General features: G+C 43.0%; 1 protein-coding gene across 6 annotated transcripts in view; it reads left to right on the plus strand.

The window, feature by feature from the left end:
- LOC143279722 (uncharacterized) overlaps positions 1-17,500 on the plus strand; it is a 63,084-nt gene that overhangs the window by 13,745 nt on the left and 31,839 nt on the right. Inside the window, exon 1 of one of the 6 annotated variants that reach the window (XM_076583839.1) lies at positions 12,783-13,063. The exons of the other annotated variants lie outside the window; for them this stretch is intronic. Within the exon in view, the coding sequence (XP_076439954.1) occupies positions 13,004-13,063 (60 nt within the window). The 5' untranslated portion in view covers positions 12,783-13,003. Of the gene's footprint in view, positions 1-12,782; positions 13,064-17,500 lie in introns of those variants that run through there. 6 annotated transcript variants of the gene reach the window in all.

Raw genomic sequence — 17,500 nt, forward strand, 5'->3', positions numbered from 1 at the left:
TCTCTCTTTGTCTATCTTCTTCCTTTCTTTCCCCTTTTCCTCTTTATTTCTGCTTTCTTCCGTTTTTTCTTCTCTTTCAGTCTTTCAGCCCACTGCTTAACAATGAGGAATGATTGATGTGGTGGCAGCGCTGTACATCACGTGCAGTGGAGTCTAATGGGGCACAGTCGGGCCTCCCTCGTTTCCACTGACAACCTCAGCGCCTCGCATTCTTGGAATATAAAACGCGTGCGCTCGACTTGGTTCCCTGTTACAGTAGTGTGTGTTTGTGTGTGTGTGTGTGTGTGTGTTGAAAGGTGCAGAGTCACCGAAGGTAAAGAGTTCAGTGTCTTGAGTAGGGATGACTGACGTGATAGCAACAGATCTGCCTATTTATTTTTCAAGGCGCGCCATCAGTGTCAAATGGGAAATATAAGTCATTGAGTGTTTAAGGCCATTCTTGGCAATCTGAAAACACAGTCTCTCATCAACGGTCAAATGGCGTACTCCCTCCAGTTCCTTTCAGTTTTTCTCTCGGTCTATGGTAATTGTCTGTGTATTCTTTATGTCGTCATTCGTTCTACATATCAGTATTAAAAAAAAAAAAAAAAAAAAAAAAAAGAGAAAGAAAATGAAAAACTCGTGAAGTAAAGACCATCGTGGCGCATTGACGGATGATAACATGACATGATCGCGACAGCTCCACAGTATAAGACCCTTGTAGTAAACAGGGGCCAAGGTAACAGGGAGCGCTTGGCCATCCTTACCTTGGAGACGCCATGACAATCAGTCACCAGGAAAGCCTGGCGTCATCGGTCACGTGACGGCCTTCGCACGTGTAACCTTCTGTGCTGTGGCGTAATGCTGCTGTTGTTCTTCCAGAGTATGCGGTGAACAAAGTGAGGAAAAGAGTTATTGATTGAGGAGGGGCTGGGGTGGGAGTGGCCTCTCTGTGTGCCTGCGTGCGCGCTGTGCGTGCGTGTGTGTGTGTGTGTGTGTGTGTGTGTGTGTGTGTGTGTGTGTGATCTCCGTGTTCTTAATCAACTTTCCCCATTATTCATATTTTACTATGTCATCGTGTGAATTGTTTTTAGGTAATCTCAGTTCTCTCAATATTGTTTTATTTCAATCCTTATATTTTGCTTGATAGTTGGACATAATAAGCATTGTTGAATGGATAGCCCTCTCCATAAATAATGCTTATTTCTTTACTGCGTTTATTCTGTGTTTGTAATTGTCGGCTTTTTCGGTTTGTATGCTTGTGTCCGCATGCATGTCTCTGCGTTTGTCTGTTTTTTCTATAGCCACCCCCCTCTCTTCCTCTCTCTTTCTGTCTTAGCCCCCCCCCCCCCCCACTCCCTCCCTCCCCCCCCCCTCTCTCTCTCTCTCTCTCTCGCTCTGTGACGTTTTTTCTGTCTGTCTTTTCGCCAGTTCTTCTTTCTCTTGCTATGTATGGATGCTTGATTGATTGATTTGGTTCTGAATCTATTCAACCTCGATAACAGACCAAAAAGGGGTGGTGTTGGGGTTTTATGGTAATGGTTGTAGTAGGGGCCTGGGGTGTTAGAGAACAGTGACAATAGTAACTATTGCTGTAAACTACAAAAGAACGTGTTTTTTGTGTATGCGCGCGTGCCCGTTCTCTCGCGCAGGGGCGCGTGCGTCCGCGTGTAGAAAATATATCTCAAATGGTCTATTATATCATAAATTGAAGTTTCTGCCGCATAAACATAGAAGTGTGTTTATGGCTGGGTGTGTCCTGTTTCCACAAATATATTGTATTATCAACGTTGATCTTTATTGAAGAGATATATGTTGCTGACAGAGTCTTTATAGGCACTCAACTGCCATATTAAAAAAAAAAAATCTCTTAGGTGTATGATTTTTCGGTATTGTATGACATAGCCTTTCTCGTGTAATTTTGCGACCCCATGTGGTACCGTCCAGCGCTTTCCAGTGGCATTTGAATCTTTATATATATGTATACATTGCGTGTATATTATGTGGCGTGTTTGCATAGGAGATAATGAAATTGAATGTCAAATGAGCTCGTTTCCAAACGTTTCGTGAGATCGACGCTGACATTTGTGTTTGGGGCGAAAGTCTCCCCACATTTACGGAAAATTTGTTTTCGTTGATTTCATTTGCATGTGAATAATTCTCAAAGCATATTTTGGTTTTACCACCTTTCACCATATGTATATCTGTCTGTCTGTCTCTCGTCTGTCTGCCTGTTGGTGTGTGATTGTCTGACTCTGTCTCTCTTTCTTTCCCCTCGGTGTGTACAAGAACGAAACATCATTTTTTTGTTTTTTTTTTTTTTTTTGTTCATAAAAAGGATTTCATCTTAATTCGCATGATATATAAGATTACTCCTCCTCATCTCTCTCTCTCTCTCTCTCTCTCTCTCTCTCTCTCTCTCTCTCTCTCTCTCTCTATCTATCTGTCTATCTATCTATCTGTCTGTCTGTCTATCTCTCTCTGCCCCCACTCCCCCCATCTCCCTTCTTTCTCTTTCCTTCGGCTCCCTCTTCCTCAGTCTTTCGCTCACTTCGTTGGCATAGATTATCAACACTACAGTCACCACTCTTGAGTCCTTCCTTCCTTCCTTCCTTCCTTCTTTCTGCTATTCCACACAGTTGCAATTTAAAAAAAAAAAAAAAAAAAAAAAAAAAAAGAACACCCCCCCCCCCTCCCCCCACCCCCCCCCAATAAAAAAAAAAACCCAAAAAACTGGAGGCACCGGCCTTCTGGCAAACCAACGGTGAGTAATTATTATGGCAGCGTTCGTTGTTGGGCCTCAGATATTGACAGGAACCTGCGAGGCCTCAACCCTGTCTGGTTGTGTGTGTGTGTGTGTGTGACACACCAGCGCGCACGTGTGTGCAGGTACAAGTTATTAGGACCTGTATGAAAGGCACGGGCGCTTTCACGTCTTCTCTATTTGTTTCTCTTTCTGTCTCCCTCCCTTTTTCGTCGTATGTTGTTGTTGTTTTTTTCTGTCCCAGTCACTATGTCTGCCTCACCTCTTTGTCTCTTATATTTCACTTTCACTGCCCCAGTCTGTCACTTTCTATTTCTCTGTTACTGTCCCTCAGTGCCTGTCTCTCTGTATCTCTTACTTCAGAATTCCCTCTCAGTTACTTCTCTGTCACTCTCTACCCCTTCTTTCTTTGCCTCTCCTTTTCTCTCTTTGACTCCCTTTCTGTCTGTCTGTCACTCTCCACCCTTCTTTGTTTGTCTCTCCATTTCTCTCATTGTTTCCCGCTTTCTGTCTGACTGCCTGCCTCTCTTTCATCATGATCAACTCTCTAAAAATGTACCTATTCGCGAAACTTGATGTCACCTGAAATCCGATATTGCTTTCGATAATTTGTGGGTCTCACTCGCTGACTTTTTTCTTCTTATACCCCCCCGACTGTCTGTCCACTTGCTTTGCTTGTCTGTTTTTTAACTTGATGAGAGACAGACAGAGAGTGAGAGAGAGAGAGAGAGAGAGTGAGAGAGCACTGGTGAGCTGGCGTTTGATTGCGACGGAAAGACTTGTTTTCTCTGTTTGCACTTTTTTTTTTCATGCTTTAAAAAAATAAATAAATAAACACTCGTCCACTTTTCTTGCACGCTTCACCGTACTCTTATATCAAAAGACGGCACTGACAATGCCGAGCTTTTTGTTGAGGGCCCTTATGCATTCAAAAACGCTGGGTGAAGATCAAGCCTTCACAGCAAGATATGAAATAGATATGAAAAGAAAAAAGTCAAACGAAAAAAAAACCCCAAAAAAACCCCGGTCTTTTATTTCATTTTTGAATAATATTTTCGACGGCGCAACGATTCTCACAGCTACACTTTTTCATTCACCTTTCGTTAGTTTGGATGAGGTGAGGGGGGAGAGAAGGTGAGAGGTGAGGGATGGAGGGAGGGTGTGAAATGGAGTGGTGCCTGGCCATGGGGCTACGTCTAGTTAGCCCCAGAATCCTAATTACCTTGTTCAAAGAAAGCGACTGGTACCTTCAGTGAGAACGTACATGACATGAGAGAGAGACAGAGAGAGAGAGTTGAGAAGAGGAAGGAGGATAGTGGGCTTGGTCGAAGATGAGTTTGGAAGGGAGGATATGGGCTTCGCTTGAGTGAAAAGAGCGGTAGTTATGGAAGATCACCTGTCGCGAAAGGTCTGCACATTATTATGTGAATGGTGAAAGAGTTTTTTTGTTGTTGTTTGTTTTTTGGTGTGTGTGTGTGTGTGTGTGTGTGTGTGTGTGTGTGTGTGTGTGTGTGTGTGTGTTGTCTAAAGAGAACATGTATGCATAATAAAGTAACGTGTTGAAAAATGAATCATTTTCTTGCTTGCAGCTTCACAAATATTAGGATCCGTTTTTTAGGGGGGTGGGGTAGGGTGTGTTTTTTTGTTGTTTTTTTAACACAAGCATGACGCCGTGATCATACATTAGCGTCAACATTAATGACTGTGGCTCCATAATTAATAATTGTGACTTCTGCACAAATGCATGTTTGTTTGGAAGTCAAGCTTGAAAAGAATACTTTTGACGAGCATGTTCGCAGGATGTATAGTACGCTAGGAAGAACAAGCGCTCAACGCCAAAAGGGAAAAAATCACCGAAAAACTTAAAATGTAGATTTTTTTTTAAGCAAAGTATGTCTCCCTCTACCATGGTGCGCATATCTTGCAACTCCCAAATAGGATTTTAAAGCCCGTGTGATCCGGTTCTTGCAACTACTAACTTCTGTCGGCAGGCGCCACACTGGTAACAAAAACTATACTGAATCATCAGTGTTGTTCCCACTCAGCATCTAATGATGTTTGTGTCAAAAGTAACCGAAGTAGTATCGGTCAAGTGAAAATGACATCGCCTTCTAGTACGATTTATACGTTTGTTTTTAGAAGTTCCTTTAGTGTTTTCATAATACAAAAAGAATTACTTGTTTGCACCATGAAAGTAGCAATCTGTCATGGGACCCAGGTTCCGAGTTCGAGTCCTTGCGACCGAACTCCGTAGGGCTACATTTGTTTCTGGTGATCGAGTGTCCTGGCAGGTTCTGGTCAGGAGCCAATCGGTGGAGGGAGATTACGTGCTTTAATGGCGTCCTGTTGCTGCACAAAGAGCTGTCGCGAACACCCAGCCCAGTGGAACAGGGTTGATAAATTGTTGAGCGTTTGCTGGGACAGCACTGAAACGTTTTGTCTCTGTTGCTGCTGCGTACATACTACTGCGACTGACGAAAGTCGATTGAGAAGTAGGGAAGGCAGAGAGGGGGTGGTGGTGGCGTGTGTGTATGTGGTGGTGGGGTGGATGGGATGGAGGATGAATGTAGGGGAGGGGGTCATGAATTCTGTTGGACACAAAGGTGACACGTTGTGGACGTGGACGTATGCCTGCACGCCAACCTCGTATGGGTGTGAGGAAATATGAGTTGGTATATATCTATCTACCAGTCTTTTCTATCTATATCTCCCCTCACTCTGATAGATAGATAGATGTGTGTGTGTGTGTGTGTGTGTGTGTGTGTGTGTGTGTGTGTGTGTGTGTGTGTGTACGTCAATGCGGATAGTTTCTCCGCAAGCAAATACACACGGAACACGCACACACAACACGCACGCAAGCAAATACACACGGTGCACACACACACACACACACACACACACACACACACACACACACATACGCCATATGCATACACACACACACACACACGCACACACACACACAATTGTGTGTGAGTGTGCGTTTGTGGTACGTTATCGTGTTTGATCGCAAAATGAGAGAGATCAAGGGATAGATGGACAGACAGAGCGAACCTGTTTTTTGGGGGTTTTTTTAATTACGCATTCACAATGACCAATATAACAAACCGCGACCATCGAAATCTTCTTACCAATTCAACCCAGCGACAACCTACAGTATTGATCTCCTGAAGTCCAAGGCCAGGACTAGGATTACTGTGTCAACGATGACTGCGGTCTGGACTGGTCATTGTTTGACCACCACCCACCACCTCCGCCTCAACTACCCATTCCGTCCGCACTCGTTCCCTCCGTCTTATACCCCCCCCCCCCTCCGCCCCCCGCTCCACGCCCCCACGCCCCCCACTTTCTTTGTACTCCCTCACCGTATAACTGGTCATTGTTCGACAGACCAAGTTCACGCGTGACTGGACTGTATGTTTTTAGCAACGTTCATTGGGCCTTTGTTCAGCCATAACATTAACCATGTCTGGAACAAAACAAAACCCCATGGCACCGGGTTTCTTAGTCCCTGAAGGAAGAGTTCAGTGTTTGGAATCCAACAAGCCTGTTGATTCGGTTGCTCTGTGTCCATGTCCGTATGCGTATGTGTATGTGCGTGTGTATATGTGCATGCATGTGTGTTTTGTGTATGTGACATTGTATATGCGCAGGTGTGAGAATGAATATGTGCAGTTTCCATTCATCACTGGAACATACCTTGATCTTTGAAGCAATGCTTTAAAAATTATTATTGCTTGAATTGGTCTCTTCGACGAAGAAACCTATCCACATAATTGAGTCGGGGAAAAAAAACCACTTCAAATTGACACGCAGTTAATATTCTGCCTCTACTTTGATGATTGTTTTTAACTGTATAGGCGAAACTGGTCTTCATTCATTCATCTGACGAAACCCATAAGGGTTTGCGCGGTGAATATTTATTATACTTTCAAAGGTGCTCAGATGTTTTGACAATTGGGGAGAATGACGGGGTAGGTGGTGTGTGTGTGTGTTGGGGGGGGGGGAGTGAGGGGGGGTCAGTCGGCTGCCAGCTTAACCAAAAGCATTGATCGGAAATGTCAATTTTCTTTCGCACATAGCGATAGGGCGAGCCCTTTTTCTCGCCCTTCATAATGTATGATTTCAGAAGAGGCTTTAGATTTATTTGATACTCTCGAGAGCTCCGAGACAAGAGCTAATTGCTGGACAGCACGGGAACTCATAGTGTTTTATCGCCCTCGGTACACACTAGAAAGAACAGGGTCACGAGCTATCAGTTGTTTTGTTGTCAGCCAAGTCTGATTGTAGTAAAGCATGTGCAGTAAATTTTGACGCAAAGATCACTGCCCTATCCATCGTGCTGGAGGGTTGAAAACGTATGTCGGATGTTTCCTACGCACACCGGAATCATTGTAGACAGGTTTATGAAAAACAATTTTATGGCCTTTGCCTGTTTTCTTCAAGGAGTAACGTTCTTAAGATTTTCTATACTGTTGCACAGTCGAAGTAACTGTTACAGAAGACCAGGCAGTGTTTTGAATTTTCAGAGCGAAGCGTGGTGTTTGGTGGGTTTGGGTATGCGTGATATATCACCCCAATAAACTATGCACCTATTCACCCAGTACAATTCGATTTGTGTGCTGTGTGTTTGGGAGTGGAAGGGAGGAGAGAAGTGAATGGATGGGGCGAAAGAGGTTTTTTTAGTGGCGGTGAAGAGGGATGGGCAATCATTTTTTGATAGTCTCACTCGACTTAGAAATGCAGCGTTTCTTGAAGATGTGTGTGTGTGTGTGTGTGTGTGTGTGTGTGTGTGTGTGTGTGTGTGTTGGGGGATGCCTCTCTTCTGTTTTCTCTCAGTCATCGTGGTTACTGCTACCGGACTTCTGTCATGAGTATTCAATACACAATCAGGCTCAGCTTTGTTCTGTTAGAACCCAGCTCCAGCATTCCATAGGGAGCTGTCAGTATCAGGCCTCAATGAGGCCACCCATTAAGGAAACCAACACTGAGCTGAGACGCTTTCAGCAAAGATCCTACTCTGCTTCAGAGACACTATAATGGAGTGATTAACAATTGTTCATGCTTTTATTATGCATTTCACAGCATGGCCTGAGTATTCCTTCCCCCTCCATTCCTTCCCTCCATCTCTCTCGTGCACCAGCCCTCCGCCCCCCCTCCCCACACACTCACAACTTTCGTCTTCACCATTGCAGTTCAGGCAATACTCTGGTGTGTAGGATTGATCATTCAGCCAGTCCTGCCATGGAGGGGCCTTAAAGCTGTCACATTATCAGATTGTAGCCATTGACAGCAAAAGTCCCCCAAACCCTCGCCAATCAGTTCTCCCTGACCCGTTGGTTGGGCATAATCGCTAAGGTATAGAGGCAAAGGTCGACTTTCATTCACAATGGGTTTGTAAGAATCTGTGTTGCTGTCAAGACACGGCGGACCTTCAGAGGTCAGGCTTTCTTTGAGAATTACAGTCTGCGAATGAAATCGCTGGTCCGGACAGACCGTTTGCTTGTGAGATAGCTTTGTTTCCTTTGTAGAGTCTGTGGAGCCTCCAGCCCCGATATGTTGATGATAATAATGCCAATCATTTCGGGAGATCTGAAGTTCGCGGTTTCATTGTGGTGTTATAAAAGGATTAATCTGGATTCGTTGTTAATGAACTACGTGGTAATGGAAGAATAATCAGGAGGGACTGTTTCCCGATCCCCTTCTCCCCTCCCGAATAGATTGGCATTTCCTTTCTTTTTTTGACCTATGTTCACAGTCTTTTTGAATTCTCCATTTTTCAAAATTTGAATTTCGTAAACGATAATGAGCGCTTTTCAATCACAATAAATCAATCTTCGTGGACAAAAGAGAGATGAATATCACATTGTAGTTTGTTGTTATTTTTTTGTCACAACTGATTATAGATTTTTTTGACTCACTTGTGTAAACAAAGTGAGTCTATGTTTTAACCCGGTGTTCGGTTGTGTGTGTGTGTGTGTGTGTGTGTGTGTGTGTGTGTGTGTCCGTGGTAAACTTAACATTGACATTTTCTCTGCAAATACTTTGTCAGTCGACACCAAATTAGGCATAAAAATAGGAAAAATTCAGTTCTTTCCAGTCATCTTGTTTAAAACAATATTGCACCTGTGGGATGGGCACAAAAAAATATAAAACAAGAGAGGCAAGGCCTTCAAGACTCACTTGTAATACACTTTTAAAAAAATCTAATCGTTAAAATGTGTTCTGTATTTATTATTATAAAACTTCGCGTTAAAAAAAAAGAAGTCCTAACCAGATTCGAATTAAGTCCCCTAACATTAATTACAGAGTACTTTCCCTTTTTTACTATCTGCACCAAAACGTTTGCAAAATAAATAAAACTTCCATGCTTAGCAAAAGAAGTTCCTGTTTGAACAAAAAATTATAATAATGACTCCTCTAGTTGTGTCAGAATATCAGATCAAAAGTGCCAAGTTTAGAGAATACAAAGAATATGAATATAACAGTAAATGCAGTTTGCACACACACACACGAAACACACACGCAACACACACACACACACAACACACACGCACGCACGCACACACACGCATATATATATATATATATATTTATGAAGAGTGGGGAGTGTGATGTTTCTTTATTGGCATCAGGTTGTAATTTCTTGTTGAAACAAAAATAATCCCGAAAGTGCAGTTTGTCTTGGAATTCACACGAGCACTTCTTTTAATCACGATTCTGCGAGAAAAAAACAACAACAACAACAAAAAAAACACGAACATGGTTTTCACCTCCCATGTGAACGCGCGAGACAAACAACAGTCCATCGATTCTACTGCTGACGGCCGAGTGGCATTGGTAGGATCCTTTTTTCCCCCACCTAAAAAAGACGAAGCACCATTGTCCTTACCCCAGACAGTTAACTTGGATTTAGTGCCAGCCATGGGAGGCTTGATTTACTGTGTTTTGTCGGCATTATTCGTGCATTGTGTTGGAACTCTGTGGTACATGGGTCGTAGTTCGTTATTACCTTTGTTCCTTGCCGCATGTGGGAATGAACGAGTGTGTGTGTGTGTGTGTGTGTGTGTGTGTGTGTGTTTGAGAGAAAGAGGAGAGAGAGAGGGAGGGAGGAGAGAGCATACACTTTTCCGTTACAGTGTTATCACAAACACACACACACACACACACACACACACACACACACACACACACACACACACACACATATATATACATACATACACTCGTCGAACGCATGCATAACTGCATTTAGATTCAAAAACTCATGATCAAACTTATTGCTGTCTTTGTGTGCTTCTCTGTCACTCCTTTCTGTCTCTGTGTGTTTCTCTATGTCACTCCTCACTGTCTCTGTCTGTCTCTCTATCTCAGTCTCTCTGCCTCTCTCCGTTTCTTTATTTCTGTCACTATCTCTCTGTCTCTCACTCCTCTGTCCAGTTGTTTATATTTCTCTGTGTCACTCAGTACAATCCTTTGGGCTATTACTATGACTCCACAGAAAAGGTAATCTTAGAGACAGTATATAATCAGGTATTTGTTTCGCTTACGTCAAAAGCTTGTATCTTGTGCTTAATCACACTTATTCTTGTGCAAGAGGTGGTTAAGTTGCTGATATTATAGATTGTCAGGGGGTATGTATACAAGCTCAAGAAATGCTAATCAGTACTGAGAATACCAAACAGCGGTTTCATGTTCTGTGAGTATTCGTTTGGCAGCTTTGCTTCTTCCACCCTTACCGTACATGCTTTGATAAATGTTGATTTCAGCGACTATCAACAGATCGCTAGTTGCGTATTGATCACAGTGTTAAACTTGGGTGGTCCATTTATGACTTTCCTTCCTTAATGCTGAACTGAACAGGACGCACTGGTAATGTCTCTATCACCATTGCTGATCTCCATAAGGGGGTCGAAAAAAATCGAAACTTTTGGTTAAATATATAGAATGCAGGTGTATGAAGCGTACGTCATGAATGTTTCCCGTCTGTCAGTGAGTCCTGGCTCTGTGCCTATGATTGTTCAAATCACGGCTTCTCTGTACAGCGAAATTACTATCAGAAAACGCCAACAATGTGTGTGTGTGTGTGTGTGTGTGTGTGTGTGTGTGTGTGTGTGTGTGTGTGTGTGTGTGTTTAATTACTCCGTGCTTTGACTCTGTTTCAGTGCATTCAGGTCTACTTACTTGGTATCACATAAAATTACTGCAACCAGTACATAGCTGTCAGGAGTGGCTATGACCCAAACCATGAGCATTGGAATATGCAAACTCTTTTTAAGATATGTTGTCATTTCACTCATCCTTGAATAAGGGACGTTCCGTACCCAGACAGACGTCTTTAGAAATGACTTTTCTTTCACAATAAGAATAACAAAAAGAAGAAATCCATCATCTTTCTCACACACAAAAAAAAACGAAGAGAGAAAAAAGGGATTTCGTGGTCGATGTGTTGGAGACATGACCGAGTCCCTTGAATGGGGCCACGCCTTCTACAGGAAAAGGCAGTGATAATGGCAATCAGTCAGCCAAACGTTGTACCGTTTCTGAGTACACTATGCTTGCAAGCCGTTAGTGTTTGCATGCCATGCTCTCGTGGCCTTGTCCTGTTTGCTTTTGCAGGTCTGCCAAATCGTGATTTGATAGTGACAGATAGCTTTCCGTTCATTTAGTGCCCGATAACTTAATCTGTTCACGCAAACTGCTGCAGTGTTTGCAAGACTGTGGGTTGCCATCAGCTTGGCAAAATGTGTGAAGCCTCGTTTTCCAATGCTATCCCCCACCCCACCCCCCTCCCGTTCGCATTTTTAATCAAAGAACAGTACACGCTGTACAACTATTTTTTTATTCTCTCACCTCACAGTCTGTCTGTTCTTGCACATTTTGCTAAAGGGTAGCTGGTATTATTTTTGCCAGGTTTATTTCGGGTGACAAAAGGTTGAGCTCAGCCAGGCAGGTGTTTAGTGAGGAGCAAAGCGTTAATTGCCATTGCCTGAGCTACTATTAGCTCCGAAGCTCTTGACTACAAATTGTGACGCAAACCAGTGTGGAATTGGGGGAAGGATCAGTCACACGGTTTGTGTGCTGTGGATATCTCTTTTCGACTTGAGAAGACATTCGAGTCGTCTGTTGTGCTTGGTAATCCAGCTGTGTTTTCCCGGTTGTAGAAAGAAAGAAAGAAAAAAAGCAGTGCTGTGTCATCTTAGGGGCTGTTCAGCTCTTACGTTTACTTTTAATGTCGATAAAAAAATTTAAAAAAATAAAAGCTCCAAGTTAAAAAGAAGAAGAAAAGGACATTGAAGTTGTACACTTACTCGATCAACCCTCTTCGTGTTCTGTGGCACAAAAGGCAACCACTGCTGCCCATTTTGTGCTGTCTTAGCTACCCCCAAGTATCGAAGTTTCACAGATACACCTCATTGACTGACAAAGTTGTAGAATATTACGTGACTTTCGTTTGAAATCAGCATCCGGATAAAGCAAAAAGTATCAATACGTTATATGTGATTGCCCACTTTTACTGGGAGACAGACAGTTCGTTTTAATCGCTTCTTATCAATCAGTCTACTTGTGGAGTTACGTGCTTACAGAGACGAGTAACTGCCAAGCAACCGTATGTACGTGAGAGAGAGATATATATATTTACATACTTCAGTGCACACACATACACACACGCTAACACATACGCGAACGCGCTCGCACACACACACACACACACACACACACACGCGCGCGCGCGCGCGCAAAACACTCTCTGAGAAAGACAATGAGGAGATAGATACAGGGACATAGGCAGTAAGCGGACATATAGAAAGAGTTAACGTTTTAAACCATTCAGTCGGGCAATAATCCAGGTGCTGAAAAACGGGAATAGACATTAAATTTTTTTTTTTTAAATTAAAAAGAAAAACAACGCAGAGATAAGCTACAAACCTTTAACAAATACAAAAAGAGAGAAAGACGTTTGCAGGCTTTTAGTCAGAGGGATCTCTTTTACGTCACTCTCACCTCTCAGGCCAAGGAGACTAGCTGAGCTGAAGAAGATCACGAGTCCCACTGAACTTATGACAGTTTAAGGGAGGACAGAGAGGTGCTGGCCAAAAACCAACAACAGCAAATAACAATAAAGGCAAACAGAACTGCTAAATAACTGTGATATCGTGCTGATTTTTTAATATTTATTTTTTTAAGGACACTGTGTTGTGTGCAGGTACATTAACGGCACTCTTGATTAACAAAAAATATATATATTCAGATATAACAATGGCATGGGTGTGGCTACCCACCCCTCCCAGGACCAACTCTTTCAGCCGGTGGAGGAAGGTAGGAATACTGACTTGCTGCGAGCTTGTCTGTCTGTCTCTCTGTCTTTGTCTGTCTCAGTAGTTAGTGGAAAAATTGGCCATAATGTCAAAAGCTGAAAAATGGTTTTACGACAGTGGGGAAATTTAAATCGTAAACAGTTATTAATACTTAGGTTTCCTCTTGTTTACCAGTTTATCTTCTGTTTCTGCGTATGAAGAATTTGTCGGCAAATCAAGAGGCAGGGTGGTCGAAATCATGCGTACAGTGTGGAACCTTGGTAGTATGGATGCTTCAAACTGTTTTATGCACAGATAAAACCCATGTTGTTGTATGCATCAGATTGACACACCGTAGTATGTGTGCTGGTATTTGTAAATAAGAGCTTTTGTACGCGAATATATTTATCATTCTGTCTGTATCCCAGTGTGTCAGGTCTTGAGATCCATAAAATGAGGATCAACTTTTAAAATCCATGTTGGTGGTGCTGCCTTATATATGCTGTTGTATATAAAGATAAGTAACCATTATGATATATATATATATATATATATATATATATATATATATATATGATTTAAGATATATCTGGTGTAGTGTTCTGCTGTGCATGTCAAATGATTGACGTAACGTTTTCAGCAGTCAACTCTCTAAATGCACACACACACACACACGCACGCGCGCGCGCGCACACACACACACACATACATACATACATACATACACACACACACACACACACACACACACACACACACACACACACACACACACACACAGGGTTGGGAGCGGGAGGGGGCGGTCAACAGGGATCGACATAGAGGTTTAAACTTATCTCTTCAGATGGACAGACAGACGGACCAGCAACGGAACCCACAAACTCAGCGCACACAGCACCACGAACACCCAAAGTCCTTAACCGCAAAGCAGGAAGACAACACACACTGGAACCTCTAAAACAGCCAAGTGCACCACGAAACCCTATCCCTGATCGAGACAATGTTGACGGCCACCGAACACCTCTGTAACCAAACTTGCAGATTAACTGCACCTCGGGGTTCAATCGACGGGGACTGCCGCTTCTGTTTGCCTTCTGCCTCTAGTCGTATAACAAGGGGATAAAGGCTTCAAAGGACACGTTCACGTGTGCCGCGGGACTAGTGGACACGAGTTAATTATAGGCACACAACCCTCTAGGGGCAGATGGAAACGAGGTGGTTTGATAGCTTCTCACTCTTGTTGTTGATGCGTATGTGCAGATATGAGGGAGGTGGGGTGTGAAGGCAGGGATACTAAGGGGAGGGTTGGGGGCGTGGGGGTTGGGGACGGGTGGGAGGGCGGTGGGGGGGGCGGGGGGCGCTAGAGAAAGACTGACAACCAAAGATCCTGGTTCGATCCCTGTTTCTATGCCTAATGGATCAAGGGTGGATTTTTTAAAATTTATTTTAAAAATTTTGTTTAACGATCTCCCAAGCCAGTATTTGTGCAGACATGCTAGTGCCTTAATCTCCGTCGTGTGTATAAATAAGATATCACATTCGCACGTTAAAGATCCCGTAATCCATAACAGCGTTTGGTGGGTTATGGAAACAGGAATATACCCAGATTGCAGTCCTTTAAAACGGAGTATGGGTGCCTTACTGGTCGAGTAAAATAGGACGTACACTTTTATCTCATTCGTGCACGCGAATGAACGTAGGAGTAGCAGTCCACGAGCACAGAAAGGAAAGACAGACATACTGATAAACAGGAATCAAAGAGAGAGGGAGGGAGGGAGAAAACGTCAGTGTTTCAGAAAAAAAAACGGTAAAAAGTACACATTGGGTTTTTTTTATAATTTTTTTAATGAAATTTAGCGGTATTTCCGGAGAATATGCGTTGGCATCGTAACATCTGTTTTTTTGTGTTTGTGAGGGTGGTAGTCGTGGCTGGATGGGCATGGAAGGTACATACAGACAGACGCATACACAGTTAGCAGACCAATCAACCAACCAACCAAACAAATGTAATTGCGATATTTGTATTTGTGGGCTCTATCACTGTGGCTGCGATTGTGTCTATGCGCACGCGAGTACGTTTGTTGCGCCAAAGATTCTTGAAAAAAACAAAGTATAGCCATTACAGCTCAAGTGAATTAGAATAAGAATACCGCTGTAACTGGGCATGAATGGATTTCGCTGCGTCGTACGTGCTCTTGTTGAATTGTATCCAAAACCTGATTGATTTGTAACTTCTGAAATGTCTGCTTACTTTTCGTTCGTAAAATACTCGGAATGTGGTTGGTTGTTACCGTTATCCATCTATTTCAGTAAAACACAGAAAAGGTAAACGTGTCTATTTTTGTTTATATTTGTTTTCATGTTCTTTTTTATCAAAAACAAAACAAAAAGAAAAACAAACAAAAAAACAAAAAATCTTATTCCTTTGTTCCCAGTATGTTTCTGACCGTCTTAATCTCTGTTCTTTCCATAAATATACAAGACGTAAATAGAAGCGAGAAAAGTGTTCCAACAGAAGCATAATACGAACAACACAGGGGTAAGCAGATAAGAAATCAGAGAATAGGAACAGCAAATTCGCTTTGTTAATCCAAGAAAAAAAATCTACCCTTCCTCATTTGCTACACACACACACACACACACACACACACACACACACACACACACGTATATATTTATATAAAAGTTACATAAGACACAGAGAGAGAGACAGAGACGGAGAGAGAGAGAACGTCCACGTTTGCGTTCGGGGGAGCATGATTTGTATGCGGCGGTGGGAGCTGAGTTACCTGTTGAGGGTGAGAAGTTGATCACTTGTCTGACCTGGCTGGAACGGGTTTATTGGCTCAGGCAAGTCGTTGGGGAGACGTGTTATGCCGTTCCCTCTTCTCCCCAGCCCACTGAGTGCCTAATGAGTGACACCATCTGTGTGCGTACGCACGTACATTTACTCTGTGTTCTCTGTCAGTCTGTCTGTTTCTCTCTCTCTCTCTCTCTCTCTCTCTCTCTCTCTCTCTCACGCGCGCGCGCGCAAACACTTTAACGCATGCACGAACACACATTCGCATACACATACACACAACGCGGATTGTCTTTACCCATACGGTTTATTTGTACAATATGAAAACAGCAGCATAGAAACATGATACAACGCCGTCAGTTTTTAACGTAGGATTTAGTATGACCGGTACCCCACTGGTTTAGAGAAAATTTTTAACGTAGGATTTAGTATGACCGGTACCCCACTGGTTTAGAGAATTTTCTCGACCAGAACTAGCTTTAATGATCGTCTCAGTTTGCGAGGCTGAGAAAATACAGGGGTCAACTGGTAATGGAAGCAAAGCGCAAACTATCCCTCTTGCTCTTTTGACTTGTATATATGATCTTAACTGTTAACTCTGTCGATATATATGATCTTAACTGTTAACTCTGTCGATATATATGATCTTAACTGTTTACTCTGTCATTTCCCACTCTCTCTGTGTCTTTGTCGCTCCCTATCTCTTTTCGTCTCTGTCTGTTCATGTCTCAGTCTCTGATTCGGTATGTCTGCCTATCAATCTTTCTATCTGTCTATTCAGAGAAGAAGTTTGGGATGGGACAAATCCATTTTGAACCCTTTTTCCATGACCCCCTAATATTCCTTCCTTCATTCTCTCTTCCCTTTATCGTTTTTACTTTGTTTCTCCATTTCTTATCATGTTGTATTATTCATTCCGTTTTTCTTCGCTCTTCTGTTTTTTCTTTCGCTTTTCTCCTTCTCCTTCTACTTTGTCGTCGTCATCGTCGTATCTCTCTCCTCTCTCCTCTCCTACTCCTCTCCCTTCTTCTTCTTCAAAGGTTTTGATCACAGCACGATTCTCTCCCAAAGAATGTGCAAGTGTCCATTAGCTGATCCAGTCGTTAAACCTTGCAGAAATAAAGGGAGCAGCATGGCACGAATGGAGTAACAGTGGTAAGTGTAGGAGATTATCAATGACCTGTGAGCAGTGCACTTTATTGACACAAGTGTCGGACAGAGCCCGTTCCGCATTGCTGATTCCTGCTTGACCGACAGACTGCGAACATTATTGGCTGTGACTGGTCCTTCTGTCTGGTTGCATTTTCTTTCTTTATTTCTTTGATCTATATTGTATGCATACTGCGGCGAGCTTACACACATACATGCGCGCGCGTGCACATATACACAAACACGCGCGCACATGCTCGTAAAAGCGCATGTACGCCAACACACACACTTACACACACACACACACACACACACACACACACACACACACACACAGGGAAGTAGGTGGTCTGGACTGAACAATATTACAGTGTTGGGTTCGTTCCAATCCACAATGAACATGATCCCATAAAAGGCCATAAACTGCTTTGAGCGAGCAGCTTATTTGACCCTTACTCTACAGGCTCAGCTGTTCCTGTTTACCTTGGTATCCGTCCAGCTCTAATGTTT

This window comes from Babylonia areolata, chromosome 3 (assembly GCF_041734735.1).
Source record: "Babylonia areolata isolate BAREFJ2019XMU chromosome 3, ASM4173473v1, whole genome shotgun sequence".
Classification (NCBI taxonomy): Eukaryota; Metazoa; Mollusca; class Gastropoda; order Neogastropoda; family Buccinidae; genus Babylonia; species Babylonia areolata.